This window comes from Prinia subflava, chromosome 4, assembly GCF_021018805.1.
Source record: "Prinia subflava isolate CZ2003 ecotype Zambia chromosome 4, Cam_Psub_1.2, whole genome shotgun sequence".
NCBI classification, from domain to species: Eukaryota; Metazoa; Chordata; class Aves; order Passeriformes; family Cisticolidae; genus Prinia; species Prinia subflava.
The window spans coordinates 73,656,666-73,680,603 of NC_086250.1; the positions used below are offsets into that span (position 1 = coordinate 73,656,666).

The 23,938-nt window shown below is 62.7% G+C and overlaps 2 protein-coding genes across 2 annotated transcripts in view; one reads left to right on the plus strand and one right to left on the minus strand.

Moving 5' to 3' along the window:
* SND1 (staphylococcal nuclease and tudor domain containing 1) overlaps nt 1–23,938 on the plus strand; it is a 76,418-nt gene that overhangs the window by 48,840 nt on the left and 3,640 nt on the right. Inside the window, 5 exon segments of the mRNA XM_063397217.1 lie at nt 2,547–2,657; nt 4,680–4,752; nt 5,779–5,920; nt 10,411–10,520; nt 23,610–23,798. Of these exon segments, the coding sequence (XP_063253287.1) occupies nt 2,547–2,657; nt 4,680–4,752; nt 5,779–5,920; nt 10,411–10,520; nt 23,610–23,798 (625 nt within the window).
* LRRC4 (leucine rich repeat containing 4) lies at nt 16,443–19,026 on the minus strand. The gene has a single exon (XM_063394966.1). The coding sequence runs from the start codon at nt 18,905–18,907 to the stop codon at nt 16,937–16,939; it is 1,971 nt and encodes a 656-aa protein (XP_063251036.1). The 5' UTR covers nt 18,908–19,026; the 3' UTR covers nt 16,443–16,936.

The window sequence follows — 23,938 nt, forward strand, 5'->3', positions numbered from 1 at the left end:
TGTGCCATTCCCGGGGCTGCATCCCGGGATGCCGGGGGTGGAACAGAGCAGGGTCTGTGTCCCGAGGCCTTTGCCAGGCTGGGATGGAGCAGGGAATAAAGCCTGGCTTGTCCTCCTGGAGTGCCCGCCTGGCATCTGGGCTGGGCTGAGCCTGCTTGGAATTCCGGGCACGGCAGCGCCGGGGCGGGAGCCAGGGCAGGAGCTGCAGCCCCAATCCCAGCTCCGATCCCAGCTCCGATCCCAGCTCCAGGCACTGGGAACTGGGGGGGGCTGGAGCACAAACCCAGCCTCTCCTGCTGGATCCCTGCCCGTGTTCCCACCTGGATCACTGCCCATATTCCCACCTGGATCCCTGCTCATCTCCCAGCCCCACCCCTGCCCGCATCCTGCCCATTTCCCTGCCTGGATCCCTCCTGGATCCCTGCCTGCATCCCTGTCTGTGCCTGCTTGTGTCGCTGCCTGGATCCCGGGATCCCACTTCCCCCTCCCGATCCCTGCCCTAGGAATGCTGCTGCATTCCACAGCATCCCGGAGCATCCCGCAGTTCTCCACAGCATCCTGCACCATTCCATAGCATCCCACAGCATCCTGCATCATCCTCGGGAAAAAAGGCTCCCAGAAATCCCTAACCCCACTCTTCAGGAGCACCCTGAGCTGTAATTCCAGGTGCAATTCCTGGCAGGAGTGGGGGTCCCTTCCCTGGGGGCAGCGGGGCCGGATGCCGCAGTTTGTGATGGAGTTTTGGGGATGGGATGGGTTTGGCATCCTTGACCCCGATCCTGATCCCGATCCTGATCCTGTTCCTGATCCCGATCTGTGCTGGTCACCAGCTCGGGTGGGATGAGACCCCTCCAAAACTTCCTTTGGGAAAGAAGCTGCGGGAGGAGCTTAAAAATTGACATTTTTGGCTTGAAGTTCCCAAATCGGCATTTTCCAACCTAAAGAGATTTTTCCTGCCGTATTCCCAGTCTTTAATCTGGGATTAACTGGGGGAATGCTCCTTCCCTCCAGGCCACAGCTCCAGCTCCATTCCAGAGCTTTGTTTGGAGGTGGGCATGGGGGGACCTGGAATTCGTGGGCTGGAATTCCTTCTCTCAGCTGTTACCCCTGCCTCCCTCTCCCTTGCCCTCCTTCCCTCAGTGCTCCCAGGACACTTCCCTGGCTGCCAGGATCGCTCCCCATGGGAATTCTGAGCCTTAAAACCCCTGAACCCCCCAAGATTTTTAGCTTTTCCCAGGATTTCCAGCCTGTGGGGGTGTTTTGGGTGAAATCCAGCCGGATTTCATGGCTGGGAGTGCTGGGAAAACTCCAGAGCATCCGGGATCTCCGCTGCCCCAGGGAGGGGACAGGGGGACGTTTTTCCACACCCTTTTCCAGGATGCAGCTGGGATGGGCAGTGGGACGTGTCAGGGGTGGGATGGGGAATGTCAGGGACCACCGGGAGCCACCCCGGCCCTCCCTGGCCTCCCCCGGCTCCCACCCCCTCCTGAGCATTCCCGGGGTGCCCATTCCAGGTGCTCGGCATTCCCAGGCTGCCGCAGCTGCTCCAGCTGCAGCGATTCCCTCGCTCGCCAATCCCGAATTTTTTGATTCCTCCCCCTGCTCCGAGACCTAATTTCGGCTCCTGGTGATGGATTTGCCCTTCCCCCTCCTCGGGAAGGGCACACCCGGGATTCGGGAAGGGATCAGTCCCTCCATCCTCTGGATAGATCCGCTTTTTTTGGGGATGCGGAGGGAATTAGCGGGGGGGGGCGGTGACTGGAGGAGAATTAGGGATGTGCTGGCGAAGGAGAATTCATGGATTTGCTTAAAGCAGTGGAATGTGATGGATCCATCCCTGCCTTGCACAGGCCCCCTTGCTGATCTCAGGAATCCCAGTTCTCTGGGAGAGGCTGCTCCAAGCCCCCTCCCAGGGAAATGGGGGTGGGGGGTGTCCCTGTCCAACCCCCCCACCCCAAACTGGTTCCCAACTTCTTTCCCAGAAAAAAAGTGGGATGGTGGAATCAAGGAGATTCCCGTGGGCTGGAGGCCAGCACCCCTCGGGTCTGGGGGGGAATCCGGGGAGGGTGACCCCCCTCCAAACCAGGACAAAAGTGATGCTCCTGGAAAAAAGGGATGGGATCGGGAAATCCAGGAGGAGCCTCCCATGGCCTGGGAATGCTGAGCCTGCTGGGTTTGGGGTGGGGCAGGGGGGGAGTTTGGGGTGAATTTTGGGGGTGGGGTTTTTAGGGTGTTCCTGGGTGTCTTCTCCCTGTGGGATGGACCCAGTTTGGGTCCCCCATTGTGCCCAGAGAACTGGGATGTGTCACTCCAAGGCCTTCCCTTGGGATGGGATGGGATGGGGTGGGATGGGATTGGGGTGGGATGGGATGGGATTAGGGTGGGATGGGGCGGGATGGGGTGGGATGGGGTGGGATGGGATGGGATGGGGTGGGATTGGGGTGGGATTGGGGTGGGATTGGGGTGGGATGGGATGGGATGGGGCAGGATGGGGTGCGGGACTGGGGTCTCCCTGCCCAGTTCCTGACCCAGCCCCGCTCCCGCAGCAACATCGCGGAGGCGCTGGTCAGCAAGGGCCTGGCCACGGTGCTGCGCTACCGGCAGGACGACGACCAGCGCTCGGCGCACTACGACGAGCTGCTGGCGGCCGAGGCGCGGTGAGCGCGGGGCCGGGGGCTGTGCCGGGGCCCCGGGCTGCCCCTGTCCCCTGCCCTGTGTCCCCTGTCCTGCCCTGTGTCCCCTGTCCTGTGTCCCCTGTCCTGTGTCCCCTGCCCTGTGTCCCCTGCCCTGTGTCCTCTGTCCTGCCCTGTGTCCCCTCTCCTGTCCTGTGTCCCCCCGGTCCCTCCCTGTGGCTCACGGTCATCCCCACACGGAGCTCCCCGTGTCCCTCTGTCCCACCCCGTGTCCTCGGGCTGTCCGTCTGTCCCCAGCTGTGTCCCAGCTGTGCACAGCCCCGCTCCCCACGGAGAGGATCCCGTGGGGATCCTGGATCCCGGTGCCCACAGGGATCACCATTCCCAGCCCTGGGAGCCCCCCGGGTGTCCCCACGTCCCTGTCCCTCATCCCACGCTGGCCCTGGAATGGCGCTGGACACCCCTCCCTGCCCGGCCCCGCTGGCTCCGGAGGCGGCTCCCGGTGGGAATGGCGGGATCTCAGCTCCTCCTTGGCAGCGGATCCCGGCACGGTGCCGAGAGCCGGGAGCAGCAGCTTGGAGGGGGCTGCGGCGCCTTCCCGGGCAGCGCTGGCTGCCGGGGAAAAGGCGGATCCATCCCAGAGAGCTGCTCCCGTTCCACCCAGCCCTGCCCGGGCAGTGGGCGGCCGGCAGATTGCTCAGAGCCTCCTTCCCAACGCCTGGAATGTGCCTTTTGGGAAGCCTGGCAGGCAGTCAGCAGCTCCGAGCTGCGGAGGGGGCACCGGGACACCGCGACACGGGGCTGGGATGTGGGGATGGATACAGGGCTGGGATGTGGAAATGGATACAGGGCTGGGATGTGGGGATGGATACAGGGCTGGGATGTGGCACCTGGAGATGGATACAGGGCTGGGATGTGGGGATGGATACAGGGCTGGGATGTGGAGATGGATACAGGGCTGGGATGTGGAGATGGATACAGGGCTGGGATGTGGAGATGGATACAGGGCTGGGATGTGGAGATGGATACAGGGCTGGGATGTGGAGATGGATACAGGGCTGGGATGTGGGGATGGATACAGGGCTGGGATGTGACACCTGGAGATGGATACAGGGCTGGGATGTGGGGATGGATACAGGGCTGGGATGTGGGGATGGACACAGGGCTGGGATGTGGGGATGGATACAGGGCTGGGATGTGACACCTGGAGATGGATACAGGGCTGGGATGTGGAGATGGACACAGGGCTGGGATGTGGAGATGGATACAGGGCTGGGATGTGGGGATGGATACAGGGCTGGGATGTGGCACCTGGGGGTGGATACAGGGCTGGGATGTGGAGATGGATACAGGGCTGGAATTTGGCACCTGGAGCCAGAGCCGTGCCCCAGGGGCTGGGGTTCAGCCTGATGTCCCCAGGTGGAGGTGCTGGGTGTTCCCACCCAGTCCCAGAGCGGGGCTGGTGGGGGAGGTGGCCCATCCATGCCAGGAGCTTTGGCACATCCCAAATCCGGGATGGTGCTGGCAGCAGGCAGAGGAGCCGGCAGCTCTGGGGCAGTGCCAGGAGCAGCGGGAATGGGAGACTCCGGATGAGGTTGTGGTGCAGGGCCCAGAGCAGTTTGGGGGATCCCTGCAGCATTCCCAGCTCCTCTGAGAGCCTGGAATCACCTCCAGCCCGTTGGCTCTGCCAGAATCCCGGCACACTCCGGCCTTTCCCAACGCCCAGGCCAGGCCCTGGGGCGGGAGGGGACGCTCCAAGTGGGGACACGGAGCTCGGTGGCCTCATCTCGAGGGAACATCCCAGGGGAACATCCCAGCCCTGCATCCCTGTGTCGAGACAGGATCCGGGTCTGGGCCCGGCGCTGGGGGTGGCTCCGGCAGCAGCTCCAGGGTCCCGCTGCTTCCCCGCCCGGCCAGCGCCCCCCTCCAGCCCCTCCAGCTCCACGTCCCTCACCGAGAGCCCTCGTCCCGTGGCCCGTTCCGGGCTGTCCCGGCGGGCACAGGGCTGTGCCAGCTGCTGATCCCGGCGCTCCCTCTCCGTTCCAGGGCCATCAAGAACGGGAAGGGGCTGCACAGCAAGAAGGAGGTGCCGATCCACAGGGTGGCCGACATCTCCGGAGTAAGGATCCCCTCGGGCAGGCGGGATGGGCGGGATAAAACCCCCACGGCGCCCTTCCTTTGCTGGGGGTTTTCCCTTTTTCCCTTGGATAAATGAACCGGGAGCTGCCCCATGGCCTGGGAACAAGGAGTGGGAGCCAGCACTGGAATGCTGGTGGGAATCCGGGATTCCCCGGCTCTGCTGAGGGGATCTGGGGATCCCCACACCTCCCAGCAGAGCTCGTTAAGTTTTTCTCAATTAATTAGGATTGTCAAGGATTTCTGTGGAGCCCTTTGCTGCTGGGGTGGGGAGGGGCAGCTCCCAGGAAAGCAGAGTTGTGGGATGCTCCGTTAGGGATCGGGGAAAGGGGCCGGATCTGTCCTGCTGATCTGCCCTGCGGGGTCTAGGATGGGGTCTGGGGTGGATTTGGGATGGATTTGGGAGTTTGGGATGGATTTGGGATGGATTTGGGAGATTGGGATGGATTTTGAATGGATTTGGGGATGGGTTTAGGGATGAATTTTGGATGGATTTTGGCTGGATTGGGGATATATTTGGGATATATTTGGGATATATTCAGGATTTATTTTAGGATGCATTTGGGATTTTTGGATGTATTTTGGATGTGTTTTGAGATGTATTTTGAGATATATTTTGAGATGCGTTTTGGGATGTATTTGGGAATATTTTGGGATGCATTTGGGATGCATTTTGGGATATATTTGGGATGTGTTTTGGGATGTATTTGGGATTATTTTGGGATGTATTTGGTATTTTTGGCTGTGTTTTGAGGTGTGTTTTGGGATATATCTGGGATTTTAGGATGGATTTGGGCCATGTTTGGGGCACGGGGAGCAGCCCCGCTCCTGGCGCCGGCAGGCGGGGATTCCCGGGGGTCTCAGGATTCCCGGGGGTCTCAGGATTCCCGGGGGTCTCAGGATTCCTGGGGGTCTCAGGATTCCTGGGGGTCTCGGGATTCCCAGGGGTCTCGGGATTCCCGGGGGTCTCGGGATTCCCGGAGGTCTCAGAATTCCTGTTTTCCCTCAGGACACGCAGAAGGCGAAGCAGTTCCTGCCGTTCCTGCAGCGCGCCGGCCGCTCCGAGGCCGTGGTGGAGTACGTGTTCAGCGGCTCCCGCCTGAAGCTCTTCCTGCCCAAGGAGACCTGCCTGATCACCTTCCTGCTGGCAGGTGAGCCGGGAGCGCCGCGGATCTGGGAGCGGCACCGCGGGGATCCGGGAACAGCACTGCGGCAGGGATCCGGGAGCGGCACCGCGGGGATCCGGGATCGGCACCGCGGGGATCCGGGAGTGGCACCGCGGGGATCCGGGAACGGCACCGCGGGGATCTGGGATCGGCACTGCGGGGTTCCTGGGATTGGCACTGTGGAGTTCTGGGATTGGCACTGTGGGGATCCGGGATTGGCACTGTGGAGTTCTGGGATTGGCACTGTGGAGTTCTGGGATTGGCACTGTGCAGTTCTGGGATTGGCACCGCGGGGTTCTGGGATCAGCACCGGAGCGTCCCCTGGGCTGGCACGGGAACATTCCCTGGATTGGTGACCCCGGGGTGAGGGGTCCCAGTTAACGCTGGAGCTGCCTCGGGTCGGGCTGGGAGGGGTGGGGGAGGTTGGGATTGGGAAGGATGATCCCACCCAAAAAACCTGGGACCAGGGGGAGCACAAAGTGGGGAGAAGGGAGGGAACACCGGGGTGGGGATGAGGATACGGACAGGGATAGGATGAGGGTGGATTGAGAATGAGGAGTGGGATGGGGATGAGAGGGGGAATGGGGATGAGAGTGGGAATGGGATGAGGATGGCAATGGGATGAAGATGGGATGAGAACAAGGATCAGGGTGGGGATGGGGAAGAATTCCATCGGCATTTCAAGGATCCAGTCCAGGATCAAACACTGGGAAAGGTGGGAGGAGCTCCCACACAGGGAAGGTTTATCCTGGGGGAAGCAAGGATGGAGTCAGGGATTCTTTGTCCATCCGTTTGTTCCCAGAGCTGGGAATGTGTCCTGTCTCCATCCCTCATGGATACCGGCACCAGGATGAGCCTTTGGGAAGTGGGGGCTCCATCCCTGCTCCCAGTGATGCTGGGACATCTCCTGGTGCTGCCATCCCTGTTCCATGAGGGTCCCTGTTCTGTGGGGGTCCCTATTCCATGGTTCTCCTCTTTGGAGATCCCTCCTCCATGGGAATTCCTGCTCCCAATGAAGGGATTCCCGTTCCATGGTCCTGCTCCATTGGGATTCCTGTTCTGTGGTCCTGCTCCATTGGAATTCCTGTTCCATGGTCCTGCTCCATTGGAATTCCTGTTCTGTGGTCCTGCTCCATTGGGATTCCTGTTCCATGGTCCTGCTCCATTGGAATTCCTGTTCCATGGTCCTGCTCCATTGGGATTCCTGTTCCATGGTCCTGCTCCATTGGGATTCCCGTTCCATGGTCCTGCTCCATTGGGATTCCTGTTCCATGGTCCTGCTCCATTGGGATTCCTGTTCCATGGTCCTGCTCCATTGGGATTCCTGTTCTGTGGTCCTGCTCCATTGGGATTCCCATTCCATGGTCCTGCTCCATTGGGATTCCTGCTCCACCCTGCTCTGTTCTAGAAGGGATTGATCCCCAAGACCGTCCCATCCCATTGAATCCCATGATCCCAGCAGGACCTTCTGGCTCTTATTTTCCCCGTTTTTTGTTGGATTTCTCCCCGGTGCCATTCCCAACCCTCCTCTGCCAAGCCAGGAATAGGATAAATATCCGCCTTTTATCAACGCCTGCCTTTTTTATGGATATCAAATGCAAATGAGCACCAGAAAGAGATGCCAAGTCCCTTAAAATGTGACTCCAGGGATGCTCCCGAGGGAGCTCATCCCGGCTTTCCAGCTAAAATAGATCCGTCAGAGCACTATAAATATGTGCAAATACAGGCGCCGGTTTAATCCCGAATTCCTCTCTCCCGGCAAAACTCTGGAGCCTGACGCCTTCCCGGAGCGGGGGCTGGGAGCGGGAGAATTCCCGAGGGATGAGGGGGCACCTCTGGAGATGTTGGAGTGCCCAAGTGGCTCCGAGGGGCCCAAAATCTTCCCCGGGAGCTGCGGGATCGGGAGGCGGGGATGGGAATCCGGAGTTTTTCCGTGTGCGCGTTCCCGGCGTGGGGCTGTCCCACGGAGCGGATCCTCGGCATTCCAGCCCCGCTCCCGCAGCTCCCGGGTGTCCCCTCGCTCCCGCTCAGCTCCCCTGCTCCCAGAATCCAGGAATCCTGCGGGAGATGGATCCCTGTGCTGGCACAGCGAGGGGCCAGGGCTGCTCAGGCCCTGGAATCAGGGCCGGGAGGGTCCTTGCTCCTGGGGATTCTCCCTGGAAAAATCTGTTCTGTCTGTTCCTGGGGCCGGGGAGGAATTCCTCCTGGAATCCTGGTGCAGGATCCTCCTGGGATGCTGTGGGATACTCTGGGATGCTGTGGAATGCCCCGGGATGCCTTGGGATGCCTCAGGATATCCCAGGGATGCTGTGGGATACCCAGGAATGCTCTGGAATGCCCATGGGATGCCGAGGGATACCTCGGGATGCTGAGGATGCCGCAGGATGCTCTGGGATGCTGCGGAATTCTCGGCCCCATCCCTGCAGGGCCGGATCCGGGATGGGAGCAGCCCCACGTCCCCCCCTCCGTCCCGGCCCCGGCCCCGGCTGGGCAGGATTGTGCTGGAATTCTCTGGGAAGCCCAGGGGAGCGCGGTGGCTGCAGCAGTTCCAGCCGCATCCCTCATTAATCCGTCACGGCTTCCCGGGAAGCGCGGCACAGCCGCGGATTCGGGATTAGCTGCTATTTTTAAAGTGCTGGAGAACTTTTCCGGGTGCCAAGCGTCCCCTCCCCTCTCCCGCCAGCATTCCTGGGGGGATGAGCGCGCCAAGCCCAGCCTTTGGAGCTTTCCCTTTTCCAGAACCTTCCCTCAGGTGGGTTTGGGAAGCGTCAGAGGCCGGAGAGGATCCGGAGCGGGATCCCAGTCCGGAGGAGCCGGGAGCTGGCAGAGTTCGAGGGTTCCGGTGCTTCCTCAGCTCTTCCCTTGTTCTTTGAGGGAAAAAATTCCACTGAGGTCCATGAGCCCTCCTGGTCCCTTCCCTGGAGGAGGAAGGGCAGCTCCAGCTCCTCATTCCCGTTCCCAGTGTGGCACTGGGGGATGCTCCTTGCTGGAGAAATTTGGGATCTGTGCCAGGTCAGGATCAGAGCCGGGGTTGGGATCAGAGCTATTCCAGAGCCCACCCAGTGCTGGAAGGAGGACCCCAGGGTGATCCCAAATTTTGGAGGGGCCTGATGGTTCCAGCTCATTAACAAAGATCCTGGGATTTCCTGCTCCCCATCCCACAGTCTGCTGTGTTTCCCAGAAATGCCCGTTTTCCAGAAATGCCCCTTTTCCAGAAATGCCCCTTTTCCAGAAACGCCCCTTTTCCAGAATTCCCCATTTCTGGGGACAGAGGGTGTTGGTGCCGTGAAGGGCAGGGACAGGGCTGGGAAGCTCCTGCTGAGTTCCCTGGAAATGGCTTCCCTTGAAGGCAGCACGGCCTGGGAATGGGGATGGGATGGGGACAGGACGGGGATAAAACAGGGCCAGGGATGGGGATGGGGATGAGGATGAGGATGAGGATGAGGATGAGGATGAGGATGAGGATGAGGATGAGGATGAGGATGAGGATGAGGATGAGGATGAGGATGAGGATGAGGATGAGGATGAGGATGAGGATGAGGAAGGACCTGCTGGCACAGGGACGTTGTCCCTCGGGACAGGCCCTGGGCGCTCCAGCAGGAGCTGTGTCCTCGTGTCCCTGGGTATTGGTGACACTGATGTGGCCCTGGGGATGTGTCACCTCCTCACTCGTGGCTCCGGCTCGGAGCTGCAATTCCCGGCACTTCATTCATTATGCAAATTATGTAAATGATCATTAATAATGCAGGACTTCCCTCTGCTCCGAGCCAGGGCAGGGGGATCCTGGGGACAGCGGGAGAGGGGGCAGGGGAGCGGCTGTGACAGAGGGGTCTGGATGGGGGCCTGGATGTGTCCCTGTGTCCCCATCCCTGTTTGCCCCCTTGTCCCCCCCCCCTGAGGACACATCCCTGTGTCCCAGTCTCTCCTTGTCCCTTTGTCCCCATCCCTGCTGGCCCCAGCCTGTTCCAGCCTCTCCCACGGCTGTGCCACCCCTGGACCCTCCTGGGGCTCCCCACATCTCACTGGTTTCCAGTGTCCCCTTCCCTCCCAGACCATTCCCAGTTTGCCATTCCCAGTTCCCATTCCCAGCTGCCATTCCCAGGGTTCCATTCCCAGGGTTCCATTCCCAGGGTTCCATTCCCAGTTCCCATTCCCAGGTTGCCACTCCCAGTTGCCATTCCCAGCTGCCATTCCCAGCTTTCATTCCCAGTTGCCATTCCCAGCTTTCATTCCCAGCTGCCATTCCCAGCTTTCATTCCCAGTTGCCATTCCCAGCTGCCATTCCAGGTTGCCATTCCCAGCTTTCATTCCCAGCTTTCATTCCCAGCTGCCATTCCCAGGTACCATTCCCAGGTTGCCATTCCCAGCTTTCATTCCCAGTTGCCATTCCCAGCTGCCATTCCAGGTTGCCATTCCCAGTTGCCATTCCCAGCTGCCATTCCCGGTTGTCCTGACCCCTCCTGGTTTTCCCGCAGGGATCGAGTGCCCGCGGGGCGCCCGGAACGTGCCGGGGCTGGCGCAGGAGGGGGAGCCCTTCAGCGAGGAGGCCACGCTCTTCACCAAGGAGCTCGTGATGCAGCGGGAGGTACGGCCGGGGACCCGGGATCTGGGGGAATCCGGGGGGATCTGCTGGATCCGGGGGGATCCGGGGGGATCTGCTGGATCCGGGGGGATCTGAGGGCAGCGGCTGTGGGGGACCGGACGGTGCGGCGATACCCAGAGATCCTTGGGATACCCAGAGATCCCGGGGATACCCAGAGATCCTTGGGATACCCAGAGATCCCAGGGATACCCAGAGATCCCGGGGATACCCAGAGATCCTTGGGATACCCAGAGGTCCCGGGGATACCCAGAGATCCGGGGATACCCAGAGATCCCAGGGATACCCAGAGATCCCGGGGATACCCAGAGATCCCAGGGATACCCAGAGATCCCGGGGATACCCAGAGATCCCAGGGATACCCAGAGATCCCGGGATACCAGGAGTATCCTGTGGGATATGGAGAGATCCTGGGTGATTCTGAGAGATCCAAGGTGTCACCAGCAGATCCCAGGTGACACTGAGAGATCCCAGGAGACTCCAGGAGATCCCAGGGGATACTGAGAGTGCCCTGGGGAGATGTGGGGATGGATGTGGGGTTGGATGTGGGGCTGGATTCCGGATGGATCCCCCTGTTTGAACCTGTTCCCATTAACGCCTCCGGATATTAAAATTCCCTGGAACTCCTGTGATTTCCCTGATTGCAGCTCCGGCGCTCAGGGCCCGTTTTGGGTAATTATTCCGTGATTCACAATTCCAAGGTGGATCCCGGATCCCTCCCCCGCCGACTGTCACGGTTCCGCCGAGCCAAAATTCAGGGACTGATGCTCCCATCCAGATGTTGGCACTGGTGCAGATGTGGGCATGGATAGAGATGGGATTTGTGGATCCAGGTGGGATTTATGGATCCAGATGTGGCCGTTGATGCAGATGTGGACACAGCTGCAGTTTGGGGCATGGATTGAGATGTGGGCGGGGATGCAGATGTGGCTGCAGATCCAGGTGTGGGCACGGTGGCAGCTGTGGCCCTGGATCCTGATGTGGATCCAGATGTGGCCCTGGATCCAGATGTTTCCATGGGTGCAGATGTGCTGGACCCCGGTGCAGGTGTGGATCCAGGTGTGGCAGCAGCTGCAGGCTGGTGGTGCCGGCTGTGGGGACACGGGAACGCAGGGACACAGGGACACAAGGACACAGGGACACAAGGACGTGGAGTGCTGGGACACAGGACATGGGAACACGGGGAAACGCGGATTTGGGAATGCAGGGGCACAGGGCTGCAGGGACATGGGAATGCAGGGACCCGAGGATGGGGAAACACAGGGACAGCAGGACACAGGGCTGCAGGGATGCAGGGACGCGGAGAAACAGGGACATGGGGACACAGGGACACAGGGACACAGGGACACAGGGATACAGGAACACGGAGAAACAGGGACATGGGGACACAGGGACACGGGGACAGAGGGACACAGGGACACAGGGATGCAGGGATGCAGGAACATGGAGAAACAGGAACACGAGGACACGGGGACACTGCAGTCGTCCCCCTCCCTGCTCAGCATCTCGCGCTGCCGGGAATTGCTGACCCGCATCCCAAGGGCTTCGCTCCGCTGCCTCGGCACATTCCGGAGGCTCCGCGCCGCACCTGCCCAGGAATGCCGTGGCAGCGAGGCCAGATGGAGCCGGAGCTGCTTCCCAGGAATGCTGTGGCAGGGAGGACACGCAGAAGCTTCCCGGGAATGTCGTGGGGAGGCCGGGGGAAGATGGGCTGCTGCCCAGGAACGTGGTGGTGGGGAGGGCACACGGAGTTCGGGATACAGGGCAGGAGTTCGGGATGCAGGGCAGGAGTTGGGGATGCGGGGCAGGAGTTTGGGATGTGGGGCAGGAGTTGGGGATGCGGGGCAGGAGTTGGGGATGCGGGGCAGGAGTTCAGGATACAGTGCAGGATTTCGGGATGCGGGGCAGGAGTTTGGGATGTGGGGCAGGAGTTGGGGATGCGGGGCAGGAGTTCAGGATACAGTGCAGGATTTCGGGATGCGGGGCAGGAATGCCGTGGCGGGCAGGACACGGGAGGCCGGGGTGCTGCCCAGGCCAATTCCTGGCTCCAGCTGCGGGTCCGGCGCGGGTCCCCGCGGTTCCCACGGTGGCCCCGGCCGCGTTCCCGCTGGCAGCCGAGCCCTGCCCACCCCCACAGCCTCGGGATATTTTTATCCGGCGGCTCCGGCTGCTGCTGACTCACGGGCCCGGAGCCGCCGCTGACGAACCGGCCCCGGGGAGCGGGCGGTGCTGGGATGCTCCGGCGGGATCGCGGCTCCCGGAGCGCCCGGGAAGGGCCCAGGGGACCCCCGGGTGCCCCTCGGTTCCTCCGCGGCCGCACGGATCCGGCAGGAGCTGCTGATCCTCCGGGAACGCCGGGAAACTGCCCCGGCACCCCCCACGTATTCCAGAGCTTCTTGTCCGCTGGAGCTGCGAATTCCCAGCCGGTCAATCCAGCACTGATCCCAGCACTGATCCCAATCCCAGTCCCGGCCTGATCCCAGCACTGATCCTGCCTTGATCCCAGCACTGATCCCAGCACTGATCCCAATCCCAGTCCCAGCCTGATCCCAGCACTGATCCCAATCCCGGTCCCAGCCTGATCCCAGCACTGATCCTGCCTTGATCCCAGAACTGATCCCAGCACTGACCCCAATCCCAGTTCCAGTGCTGATTCCAGTATTGATCCCAACTCTAATCCCAGCACCAATCAGAACCCTGATCCCAAGGTCAATCCCAACACTGATCCCAATCCCAGGGCCAATCCCAATGCCAATCCCAACCCCAATCCCAGCACTGATCCCAGCACAAATCCCAATCCCAGGGCGGATCCCAGCCCTTTGCTGGGAGCATTGACTGTGTCCCAGTGCATCCTTCCACATCCCATCCCATCCCACCCCACCCCACCCCATCCCACCCCACCCCATCCCATCCCATCCCATCCCATCCCATCCCATCCCATCCCATCCCATCCCACCCCACCCCATCCCATCCCATCCCGCTCCCTCCGGAGCTGCCGATGCCGGGGAAGGCACCAGGAGGACTCCAGATCCCACTGCCTTGGGGACTCCCCTGACATTCCCTAAAACTCCCTGGATTTAATCTGTCAGTGTTTGCCTTTCCCCACATCCCAGGGCCTGATTCCCGCCCTGCTCTGAAGGAATCATTCCAGGGAGGGACCTGGGGGTGCTCTGGGATTCCGGGGTGCCGGGGGGATTGTCCTTAATGAGATGGACAGGATGGAATTCCTGGAGGTGGGAGCTGGGGGGGGCCAGGACTGATGGGATTTGGGGTTGGGATGGACATGAGGAAGATGAGGATGAGAATGGAATGGGTGTGAGGGTGAGGAAGAAGATGAGGATGAGGATGGGGATGAGGATGAGGATGAGGATGAGGATGAGGATGAGGATGAGGATGAGGATGAGGATGGGGATGAGGATGGGGATGGGGATGAGGATGAGGATGAGGATGAGGATGAGGATGAGGATGAGGATGAGGATGAGGATGAGGATGAGGATGGGGTTGAGGATATGAGGATGAAGATGGGATGATGATGACGTTGAACTCAGCTGCTCTAATTTTGGGCTAAAATCAATGCCAATAAAATCCATGCATTCCTCCAGCCCCCTGCAGCATTCCCGAGATTTTTGGGATCATTCCTGTCTGTCCCCAGCACGGGGAGGGGGAGTGGGGTCATCCCCCAGGAGCAGGAGGAGGAGGTGTTGGCATTCCCAGATTGGCCCGGGTGGGAAAATTCAGGAATAAAGGGAAAAGCAGGAGTATGGTTTTGGGAAAAACTGACCCGGATTCGCCAAGAATAGCAAAAATCCTAAAAAACCCAAAATCCCAACACTGTACCCTGGCAGCTCCGTGGTGACCGGGGGGGCTCAGCCCCTGGGTGTCCCCGGGCAGTGGTGGTGGCACAGGGGTGGTGGCACCACCCCTGGCACTGGGGTGGGGGTGGCACCTTGGGGACACTGGTGCCATCGAGGGTCTCCTGTCCCCACAGCCACAGGGATGCTTTGTGTCCCTGTCCCTATGTCCCTTGTCCCCACCACCAGCACCCAGCACACCCCGTGTCCTGAGGGTGGCACCCGCTGTCCAGGCTGGGGGTCCCGGTGTCCCCACACAGCTGAGGCTCCTGGTGTCCCCTCAAAGGTTCCCCATTCCGGGGAACGGGGGGTCCCGGGGTCCCCTCGGGCTCGGTGATCCCGCTGTCCCCTCAGGGGGGGTCCCGGGGTCCCCTCGGGCTCGGTGATCCCGCTGTCCCCTCAGGGGGGGTCCCGGGGTCCCCTCGGGCTCGGTGATCCCGCTGTCCCCTCAGGGGGGGTCCCGGGGTCCCCTCGGGCTCGGTGATCCCGCTGTCCCCTCAGGGGGGGTTTGCTGTCCCTCCTGGTCGAGGGCAATGCTGCTGATTGATCCCAGTCCCTCGTCCCCCCCTCCAACCCCAATTCCAGCCAGGAACCCCCAGCCTCCATCCTCCAACTCCCCTCACCCCACATGGGGGTCCCGCTGTGCCCCCCCGCCAGTGCCCCCCCACTCCTGTCACCCCCCGATTCTCAGCACGCCCCAATGTCACCCCCTAATTGTCACCGTGTCACCCTCCCTGTCACCCCCAATCCTCATCACCCCAATGTCACCCCCTAATTGTCACCGTGTCACCCTCCATGTCACCCCCAGTTCTCATCACCCCAATGTCACCCCCTAATTCTCGTCCTCCCCCAATTCTTGTCACCCCCAGTTGTCACCCCGTCCCCTCCTCCATCCCGTCCCTTCCCCGCTCCGCGATTTTTCCAAAGCTTTTCCTGCTGAGAGGACAAAAAAACCCCTTTCAGGCTGGCGGGGGAGGGGGCACCCCCCGCGGCCCCCCCGAGCCCCCCCGTTTAACCCCTCGGGCACTCGCAGTTACAAATTTGGAACAATATTTATTAAAATACAAAAATACACTTGTTTTTTTTTTGTTGGATTCGCGGTACAGTCGGATCCTTCCGGCGTTTACAGCCTGAGAGGGAACTTCTGCATCTCCTTCCCGCCTTCCGCCCCCCCCGGACACCCCCAAAACCAAAAATTTCAGCTCAGCTTTGCCCCCCCGCTCCGAGAACATTTTAAAGCTAAAACGAGAAATTAAAGTAATTCCAGCGCCCAAGCAACCGGGGAGGGCCCCCCCTCGCTGCTGCCCGACCCCCCCGATCCCCCCATCCCCTCGGGACCCCCACGAGGCACTTGGGGTCCCCACCGGGACCCCCCCGGTGCCACCTCCGATGCTGGTGGCCTCCCATTGTCACCTCCCCCCCTCCCCGAGCCCTTAATTTCTCCCAGTCCCCCCCGTTCCATGAGCAGCCCTTGGGGGGGGTGTCCCCATTGTCACCCCCTCCCGGGGGAGGGGAGGTGTCCCCACACCCCCCGCCCCCCCAAATAAAAGGACTAAAAATGCCGTTTTTAGTGAAGGTGGTTACAATCATTGGTCAGGTCTCCCGTGGGGGCTCCCCCAGCCCCCCAGGAGCCGTAGCCCTGTGCCGAGGGGTCCGGGGGGCCCGGGGGGGTGACAAACACCGTGGGAAAGGGGGTGCAGAGCAAAGCGGGGGGGGCACCCGCTGTCCCCCCCCCAAATCCCCCCCAAACCACCTCCCCCCCCAGGTGCTTGCGGGGTTTTTCCCCTTCCCGTGGTTTTTTGAGGAATTTTTTGCTTGAGTACATTGCAGACGTCCATCCCCAGCCCGCAGGCTGCGCCCCCCGCCCCCCCGAGCCCCCCCGCCCCCCCAAAATCCATTCCTTTATTGCATTGGGAAGGTCTTGGCGCGGGGCCGAGATCCCGCTCCGGTGACGCCGGAGCCGCCGGCGCGCGGCCAAGGGCAGCGCCGCGGGGTGGGGGGGCCGACCTCACCCCCTCCCCCAGAGAACCCCCAAAAACACCCCGAGACCCCCAAACCCCACCCCGACAGCCGCTGCCACCGCTCCGGCGTCCCCCGCGTCCCCCCGCGCCACGGCACCGCCGCTCGTCCCCGAGCACGGGGATTTCTCCTCTTATTACCGATTTGTTTTTTCCTCTGTTTCTCCTGGTTTGTTTTTTTTTTGTGTGTGTTTAAATAGAACCTGCGAGTTAGAAAATAGTGGTTTTTTGTAGGAGTTTTGGGTGGGTTTCGTTAAATTTTAATAGAATCTGCTGCTCTTCTCGGCCCCGAGGTTGGCTATAGAAGCATGTACACGAAAAAGAGTCTCTCCCCCCCCTGTACAAAAGTTGTGTCTATTATTGAGGAATTCTCCTGGTTTTCCTTAGTACTGAGGAATTCTCCTGGGTTTCCTTCTTTTTGGAGTTCTGCTTTTGTGCATCTATTGTGTTTATAATAATTCAGGGCCGGGGTTGGAAGGAGGGGGGGGATGACGACCCAAAAAAAAAGCAGGAAAAAGCCCCCAAAAAAGAGTCATATCTGGGTTTCCTGAACTTTCTCCTTGGGGTGGGTCTGGATTAAATAGGGGTCGGCCAGGGTGGTCCCGGGGGGGTGCAGGGAGTTGCTCAGCGCGTTCTCTGTCCAGTGGGCGCCGTGTCCGGCCTTGTAGGTGTTGTAGTTGAGGTGCTCGTGGATGTTGGGCAGCACCACGGCCCCCTCCCCCGCCCCACCGGCCGGGGCGGCCGCGGGCGTGGCCGCGGTGGCCGGCGCGATGTCCTCGTCCACCTGGATGATCTCCACGGTGCGGGCGGCGGTGACGGTGCTGCGCTGCTGGTGGCGCTTGCGGAGCTTGTAGAAGACGATGAGCATGGCGGCGGCCAGCAGCGTCACGGCCACGAAGCAGCCGATGATGATCTTGGTGGTCTTCATCACCTCGTCCAGGCTGGTCTGCAGCTTGTCGCCGGCGTCGGCCGTGGGCACGGCCACCTGCTTGGGCGGGCGCGTGGTCTGCACCAGCACGGTGGTGGTGGTGGTGTAGGCCGGCTGGTAGCCCGTCGAGGTGGTGGGCACGGGCTTGGTGAACTTGGGGGACACGTCCTCGGGGGAGATCTCGGTGGTCTCCACCGTGACGGTGGTGAAGAAGCTGTAGTTGGAGGTGTTGAGCTCGGCCGTGCTGACGTTGAGGAAGGCCGAGGCGTTGGAGTTGCCGGCCACGTTGGTCACCATGCAGGTGTAGAGCCCGGTGTCGGTCAGCAGCACGTGCGAGAAGTTGAGGGTGCCGTCGTTGAGCACGGACAGGCGCGGGTGGCTCGAGGCGTGGCTCAGCACCGTCCCGTTGGGCAGCAGCCACCGCACCGAGGACATGGAGGGCGTGCGGCAGCGCAGCTCGGCCACGCGCCCCTCCGAGATGTTGAGGTCCGCGGGCGCGTCCATGATGAAGGGCGCCGAGCACTGGAAGGAGGTCTGGTCCACCTCCACCAGGAAGCGGCCCCGCATGTGCAGCGGGGCGTGGCAGCGGCCGCAGCAGGTGGAGTTGGTGGGGATGTACTCCCGCAGCCACCACGACAGCCAGAGGATGTCGCAGTCGCAGTCCCAGGGGTTGTGGTGCAGGTGCAGCTCCACCAGGTAGCGCAGCGGGGCGAACAGGTCGTGGGGCAGGGACGACAGGTTGTTGTGGGCCAGGTTGAGCTCCACCAGCGCCGTCAGGTCGTCGAAGGCGTTGCGCTCGATCAGGTTGATCTGCGAGTTCATAATCCAGAGCTTTTTGAGGGATTTGAGCCCGTGGAAGGAGCCCGGTTTGATCTCGGGGAAGTTGTTGCCCGACATCTCCAGCTCCTCCAGGCCCACCAGGGGCGTCAGGTTGGGCATGTCCTTAATGTTGCACATCCCCAGGTTGAGGTACTTGAGGTTGTACAAGCCCTCGAAGGCCCCCTCAGAGATGTACTCGAGCTTCTTGAGCTCGCCCAGGTCGAGGCGCATGAGGGAGGGCACGCGGTTGAAGGCGTAGCTGGGGATGCTCTCGATGGGGTTGTTGCGCAGCCACAGCTCCCGCAGCTTGGACAGGTACTCGAAGGCCCCGCTGGGGATCACCGTCAGCCAGTTGTCGAAGAGCTCCAGGGTGTTGAGGCTGGCCAGGCCGTTGAAGGCGCCCACCTCGATCTGCCGGATGGCGTTCCTGCCCAGCTGCAGCACCTCCAGGTGGTGCAGGTGGCGGAACGTGTCCGCCTGGATCATCTGGATGTTGTTCTCCATGAGGTTGAGATAGCGGGTGTTGGAGGGGATGCCGGGGGGCACCTCGGCCAGGCCGCGCCGGGTGCACACCACCTTGCTGAACTGGTTACTGCAGGAGCACACGGACGGGCAGCTCTGGGGGCCCGGCGAGGCGGCGGCCGTGGCCAGGAGCCACGCGTGGAGGGTCAGGGAGGCGGCCAGGAGCCCCGGCCAGGTGCGGTGGCGGCGGTGGCGGCGGAGGTGGTGCACAGTTACCTGCCACAAGAGCTTCATGGTGTGGCACGTTCATCATTCACCATCGTCTGGGGATGGCGGCGAGAACCGGAGAACGGGCTCGGGGCCCCCCCCTCTCCCGGCTCCCACGAGCTGGGGGGCCCGGCCGGCCGGAGGGGAGGGGGGGGTCGGGGGACCGGGGTCGTGGGGGGGCTCCGAGAGGAGCGGGGGTTGAGGAGGGAAAAACGAAAATTTAGGGGGGGGGGAAAAATCAGCGGTAGGTGCTGGGGGGGGGGTGGGGGGAGAGGAGGAGAAGGAACCCCCCCCCCGCCCGGCCCCGCTCGCCAGTACCTACCTGGGGAAGGGGGATCGGGGGGTCCGGGGGGGCCCGAGGCGAGCGCGGGGGGCGCGGGACCGAGGAGGGGGGGGGGGGCCGGCTCCCAAAAAAAAAAAGACAAAATGGCTCCTGGAGGCTGCGGTGCAGGATGGGGGGGGCCGGCCCGGCTAAGCGGGGGCCCGGCAGCCCCCGACCGCGGCCAACCCCGCGGCCTCGCACCTCCGCCCGTGGGGCCGGCCCGGGGGGCTCGGCGGGGCCGGCATGGCCGCCCCCCCCCAGGCCGCGGGGAAAAGGGGGGGGGAACGCGGGGAAAGTGGTGAAAAAGGAAATAATTAAAAAAAAGAAGCGGGGAGAAAAGGAAGAATTGGGAAAAGGGGAGGGAACGGAGGAGAGAAAAAGTGAAAAAAAAATGAAAAACGGGGAGGGAAATGGGAATGGGGAAAAAAAAAATTGGCGAGGAAGGGGAATTGGGAAAGGAGGTAAAAACGGAATAAAAATATAAAATGAAATCAAATCAAGATTAGAACGGAAATGAGGATAAAAGTTAAAATAAGGCTAAAATGAGATGAAAAACTAAAAATAAAAATTCAAAATATTAGGGAAAAAAAAAAACCCAAACAACCCGGACGAAACCTAAAAATAAAACAGGAAAATAAAGATTAAAAATAGGCCGAAATAAATAAATAAATCGCGGGGAGCCCCCCCCGGGAGAGGGAAAAACGCGGTTCGGGGAGGGAGCGGGGGGGAGGAAAGGGCGTCGGCGTGGGGGGGGGGAGATGCCGGCGGGGGCACCTCCCGGTAGCGGCGGCGGCTGCGCTGGTGGCGGGGCGGGGGGGTCCCGTCCCGTCCCCTCCCGCGTGTCGTTCCCGCGTCCCCGCGTGGGTGTCGCGTTCAGCGGCGGCGCGGGGCGATGGTGGCGGTGACAGCGGCGGTGACAGCGGTGGCGGTCGCGGTGCCGGCGGGCATCCTCCGGTGGCGGGGGCCGCGCGGGGCGGTGCGGGCGGTGCGGGCGGTGCGGTGCGGGGCGGTGCGGGCGGTGCGGGAAGCAGCCGCGCAGGCGGCTGGCTCATCCTTTTGTCCTTCAGTGCGAGCGCGGATGGATTGCTGCTGCCGCCGCTCCCGCTGCTCCTGCTGACGCATCCCGGCTCCGCACAGACCCCCCCGCGCCCCCCCGCACCCCCACCCACCCACCCACCCGCCGCGCTCCGGAGGGGCCCCCGCCGGCCCCGCTTCGGCCGGTGCGGCGGCCCCGGAGCGGTTTCGTGCGCGGGGAGGGGGATGCGGGATGCGCCGCTTCCTCCTCCTCTTCCTCCTCCCTCCCGCCGCCTCCTCCTCCTCCCCCTCCCCGCAGCCCCGCTCGGGGCTTGTGGAGGGGGGGGGCGCTCCCTGAGCGACCCCTCCCCGGGGCCGGACAGACGGACGGACGGATGGACGGACGGGGTGGGGGGGGGAACGAAGGGACGGGGGCGGTGCGGGGATCGGCGGCTTTGAGGTGACGAGGAACGAGGGGACCCCGGCTCAGCCGTGCGACCCCCCGGGCCGACCCCGCCGCTGAGGGGGACCCGCGGGCCCCCGGGTCAGACCCGACACGGCCGTGGCACTGATGGGGGGGCTGGGGGGGCGCAGGGGGACTGCCACGGGCTGGGGACAGGGACCACGACCTGGTGCTGCTGCCCTTGGGGGCCAGGCTGGGCTCTGCGCCCCCCGCAGTGCCCTGTCCCCTCGCTCCTCCTGGGACACCACCTGCAGCCCCTCTAGCACCCTACGGACCCCCCGCCTCGCTCTTGGTGGCACTGGTGGCACTTGCAGCTGTCACCTGAGTGCCACCACTGGGTGGTGGGGACCTCTGTGGGGCTGGTGGCCCCTCTGGGACACCCTGTCTGGCAGTGCCCCAGGGCACCCCAGGACCCTCCTGTCCTTCCTCACTGGGGTCACTGTCCCCATGATGGTGGCACATCCCCAGGGAGCTGCAGCTGTCCCAGTGATGTCACCCCCAGGAACTGTGGGTGGGTCCCACATGTTCCCTGTTCACCACAGTGGTCACATCTTGTCCCTGAGTCCATCCATGTCCTGCTTGTCCCCTGGCCGGTGACCCGGTGGTGACACGGGGGACAGGGACACGTTGTCACCCCCAGAGTGTCATCCTGTGGCACTGGGGAGGTGCCACAGCTGTGGACAGGGTGCTGAGCCCAGGGACCAGCCAGGCACCAGCATCCCAGGGGACAGTGGGTGGCCTCGGGCCGTGTCCTGCACTGTGGGCCTGCCACACACCGGCCTTGGCTGGTGCGGTGCCATGGCCATGGTGACACCATGGCAGGTGTGGTGCCATGTCCAGTGTGGTTCCATGTCGGGTGCGGTGCCATGTCTGGTGCGGTGCCATGTCCAGTGTGGTGCCATGTCCAGTGTGGTGCAATGTCTGGTGTGCCGCCATGGCCATGGTGGCACCATGGCAGGTGTGGTGCCATGTCCAGTGTGGTGCAATGTCTGGTGTGCCGCCATGGCCATGGTGGCACCATGGCAGGTGTGGTGACGTGTCCAATGTGGTGCCATGGCCATTGTGGCTCTGTGGCCTCCACAGTGCTGTGGTGCCAGTGGTGACAATGGTGCCATAGCCATTGTGGTGCCATGCTCAGTGTAGTGCTGTGGGCGCTGTGGTGACACGGTGTTGTGTCTGCCACGGTGCCAGCATTGGTGCCCAGTGGCCACTGTGGTGCCCTGTCCTCTGTGATGCCCTGTCCAGTGCGGTGCTGTGGCCGGTGCAGTTCTGTGGCTGCCATGATGCCATGGCTGGGCAGTGCCATGGCCAGTACCGTGCCATGGCTGGTGCAGTGCAATGTCCATTGTGGTGCCGTGGCCAGTGTGGTTCCACAGCTGGTGCAGTGCCATGGCTGAAGCAAGAGCCACGGCTGGTGCAGTTCCATGTCCAGTGTGGTGCCATGGCCGGTGTGGTGCCATGGTCGGTGCAGTTCCACGGCTGGTGTGGTGCCGTGGCTGATGCCGTGCCGTGGTCAGTGTGGTGCAATGTCCAGTGTGGTGCAATGTCCAATGCAGTGCCATGTCCACTGTGGTGCCATGTCCAGTGCGGTTCCATGGCTGGTGCAGTGCCGTGGCCGGTGCGGTGCCGTGGCCAGTGCGGTTCCATGACCAGTGCGGTGCCGTGGCCGGTGCAGTGCCGTGGCCGGTGCGGTTCCATGACCAGTGCAGTGCCATGACCAGTGTGGTGCCGTGGCCGGTGCGGTCCCATGGCCGGTGCGGTGCCGTGGCCGGTGCGGTTCCATGTCCAGTGCAGTGCCATGACCAGTGTGGTGCCGTGGCCGGTGCGGTTCCATGTCCAGTGCAGTGCCATGACCAGTGTGGTGCCGTGGCCGGTGCAGTGCCGTGGCCGGTGCGGTGCCGTGGCCGGTGCGGTTCCACGGCCGGTGCAGTGCCGTGGCCGGTGCGGTGCCGTGGCCGGTGCGGTGCCATGACCAGTGTGGTGCCGTGGCCGGTGCGGTGCCGTGGCCGGTGCGGTTCCATGGCCGGTGCGGTTCCATGGCCGGTGCGGTTCCATGGCCGGTGCGGTGCCATGACCAGTGCGGTTCCATGGCCAGTGCGGTGCCATGACCAGTGCGGTTCCATGGCCGGTGCGGTGCCGTGGCCGGTGCGGTTCCATGTCCAGTGCAGTGCCATGGCCGGTGCAGAGCCATGTCCAGTGTGGTGCCGTGGCCGGTGCGGTGCCGTGGCCGGTGCAGTTCCGTGGCCGGTGCGGTGCCGTGGCCGGTGCGGTTCCATGTCCAGTGCAGTGCCATGGCCGGTGCGGTTCCATGGCCGGTGCGGTTCCATGGCCGGTGCGGTGCCGTGGCTGCCGCAGTGTGAGGACAGTGGGACACTCCAGGCTTTGGGAAGCAGCAGGAGCGGCTGTGGTGGGATGGGTGAGCTCGGGGTGGGACAGGCTCCGTGTGGCAGTGCTGGCAAAGCCAAACCCCCCTGACCACGGCAGAGGCCACGGCCGGGGTTTGAACCATCGTGGTGTGGCCCTTCTGTCACCCCTGGGCCCAAACCGCGCTGTCCCCATGCCTCGGCCACACGCCTGGCACTGTCCTGTGCCACGTGCTGACCCCAGGGCCACGCTGGCCTCAAGTCCAACCCATCCCAGGGTGGGGTGCGATTCCCAGGGTGGGAATCCCAGGGTGGAATGGGATACAGGATGTGGCAGAACCTGGTGGCTTCGTGTACCGTGTGGACAGGTCCCCCGTGTCCCTTGTCCCTCACCTCAGGGGGACACTTTGTGGTGGCACCATGGGGGTCCCTGGGCCCGGCTGGGTGCAGGGAGGGGATTGGGGGGCCCCACCTGGGCAAGCTCGGAGCGCTGGGAGGAGGTGGCAGCTGGGGCAGGCTGGGGTGGGGACAGCACCCACAGCTCCTGTGATTCCCGGGGTCCCACAGGTGGAGGTGGAGGTGGAGAGCATGGACAAGGCCGGGAATTTCATCGGCTGGCTGCACATCGAGGGCGTGAACCTGTCGGTGGCGCTGGTGGAGCAGGCGCTGTCCCGCGTCCACTTCACGGCCGAGCGCAGCCCCTACTGCAAGGCCCTGCTGGCGGCCCAGGACGCGGCCAAGCAGAGGAAGGAGAAGGTGAGGGGGCTCAGGGACCCTCCCCAGCGGTGTCACCACCCTGAGAGAGGTGCCCAACAAAGGATGTCCCCCTGTCAAGAAGTGGCCTCACTCCAGGGGGTGTCTCCACCCCAAGAGACGTTCCCACTCCGAGGGGTGTC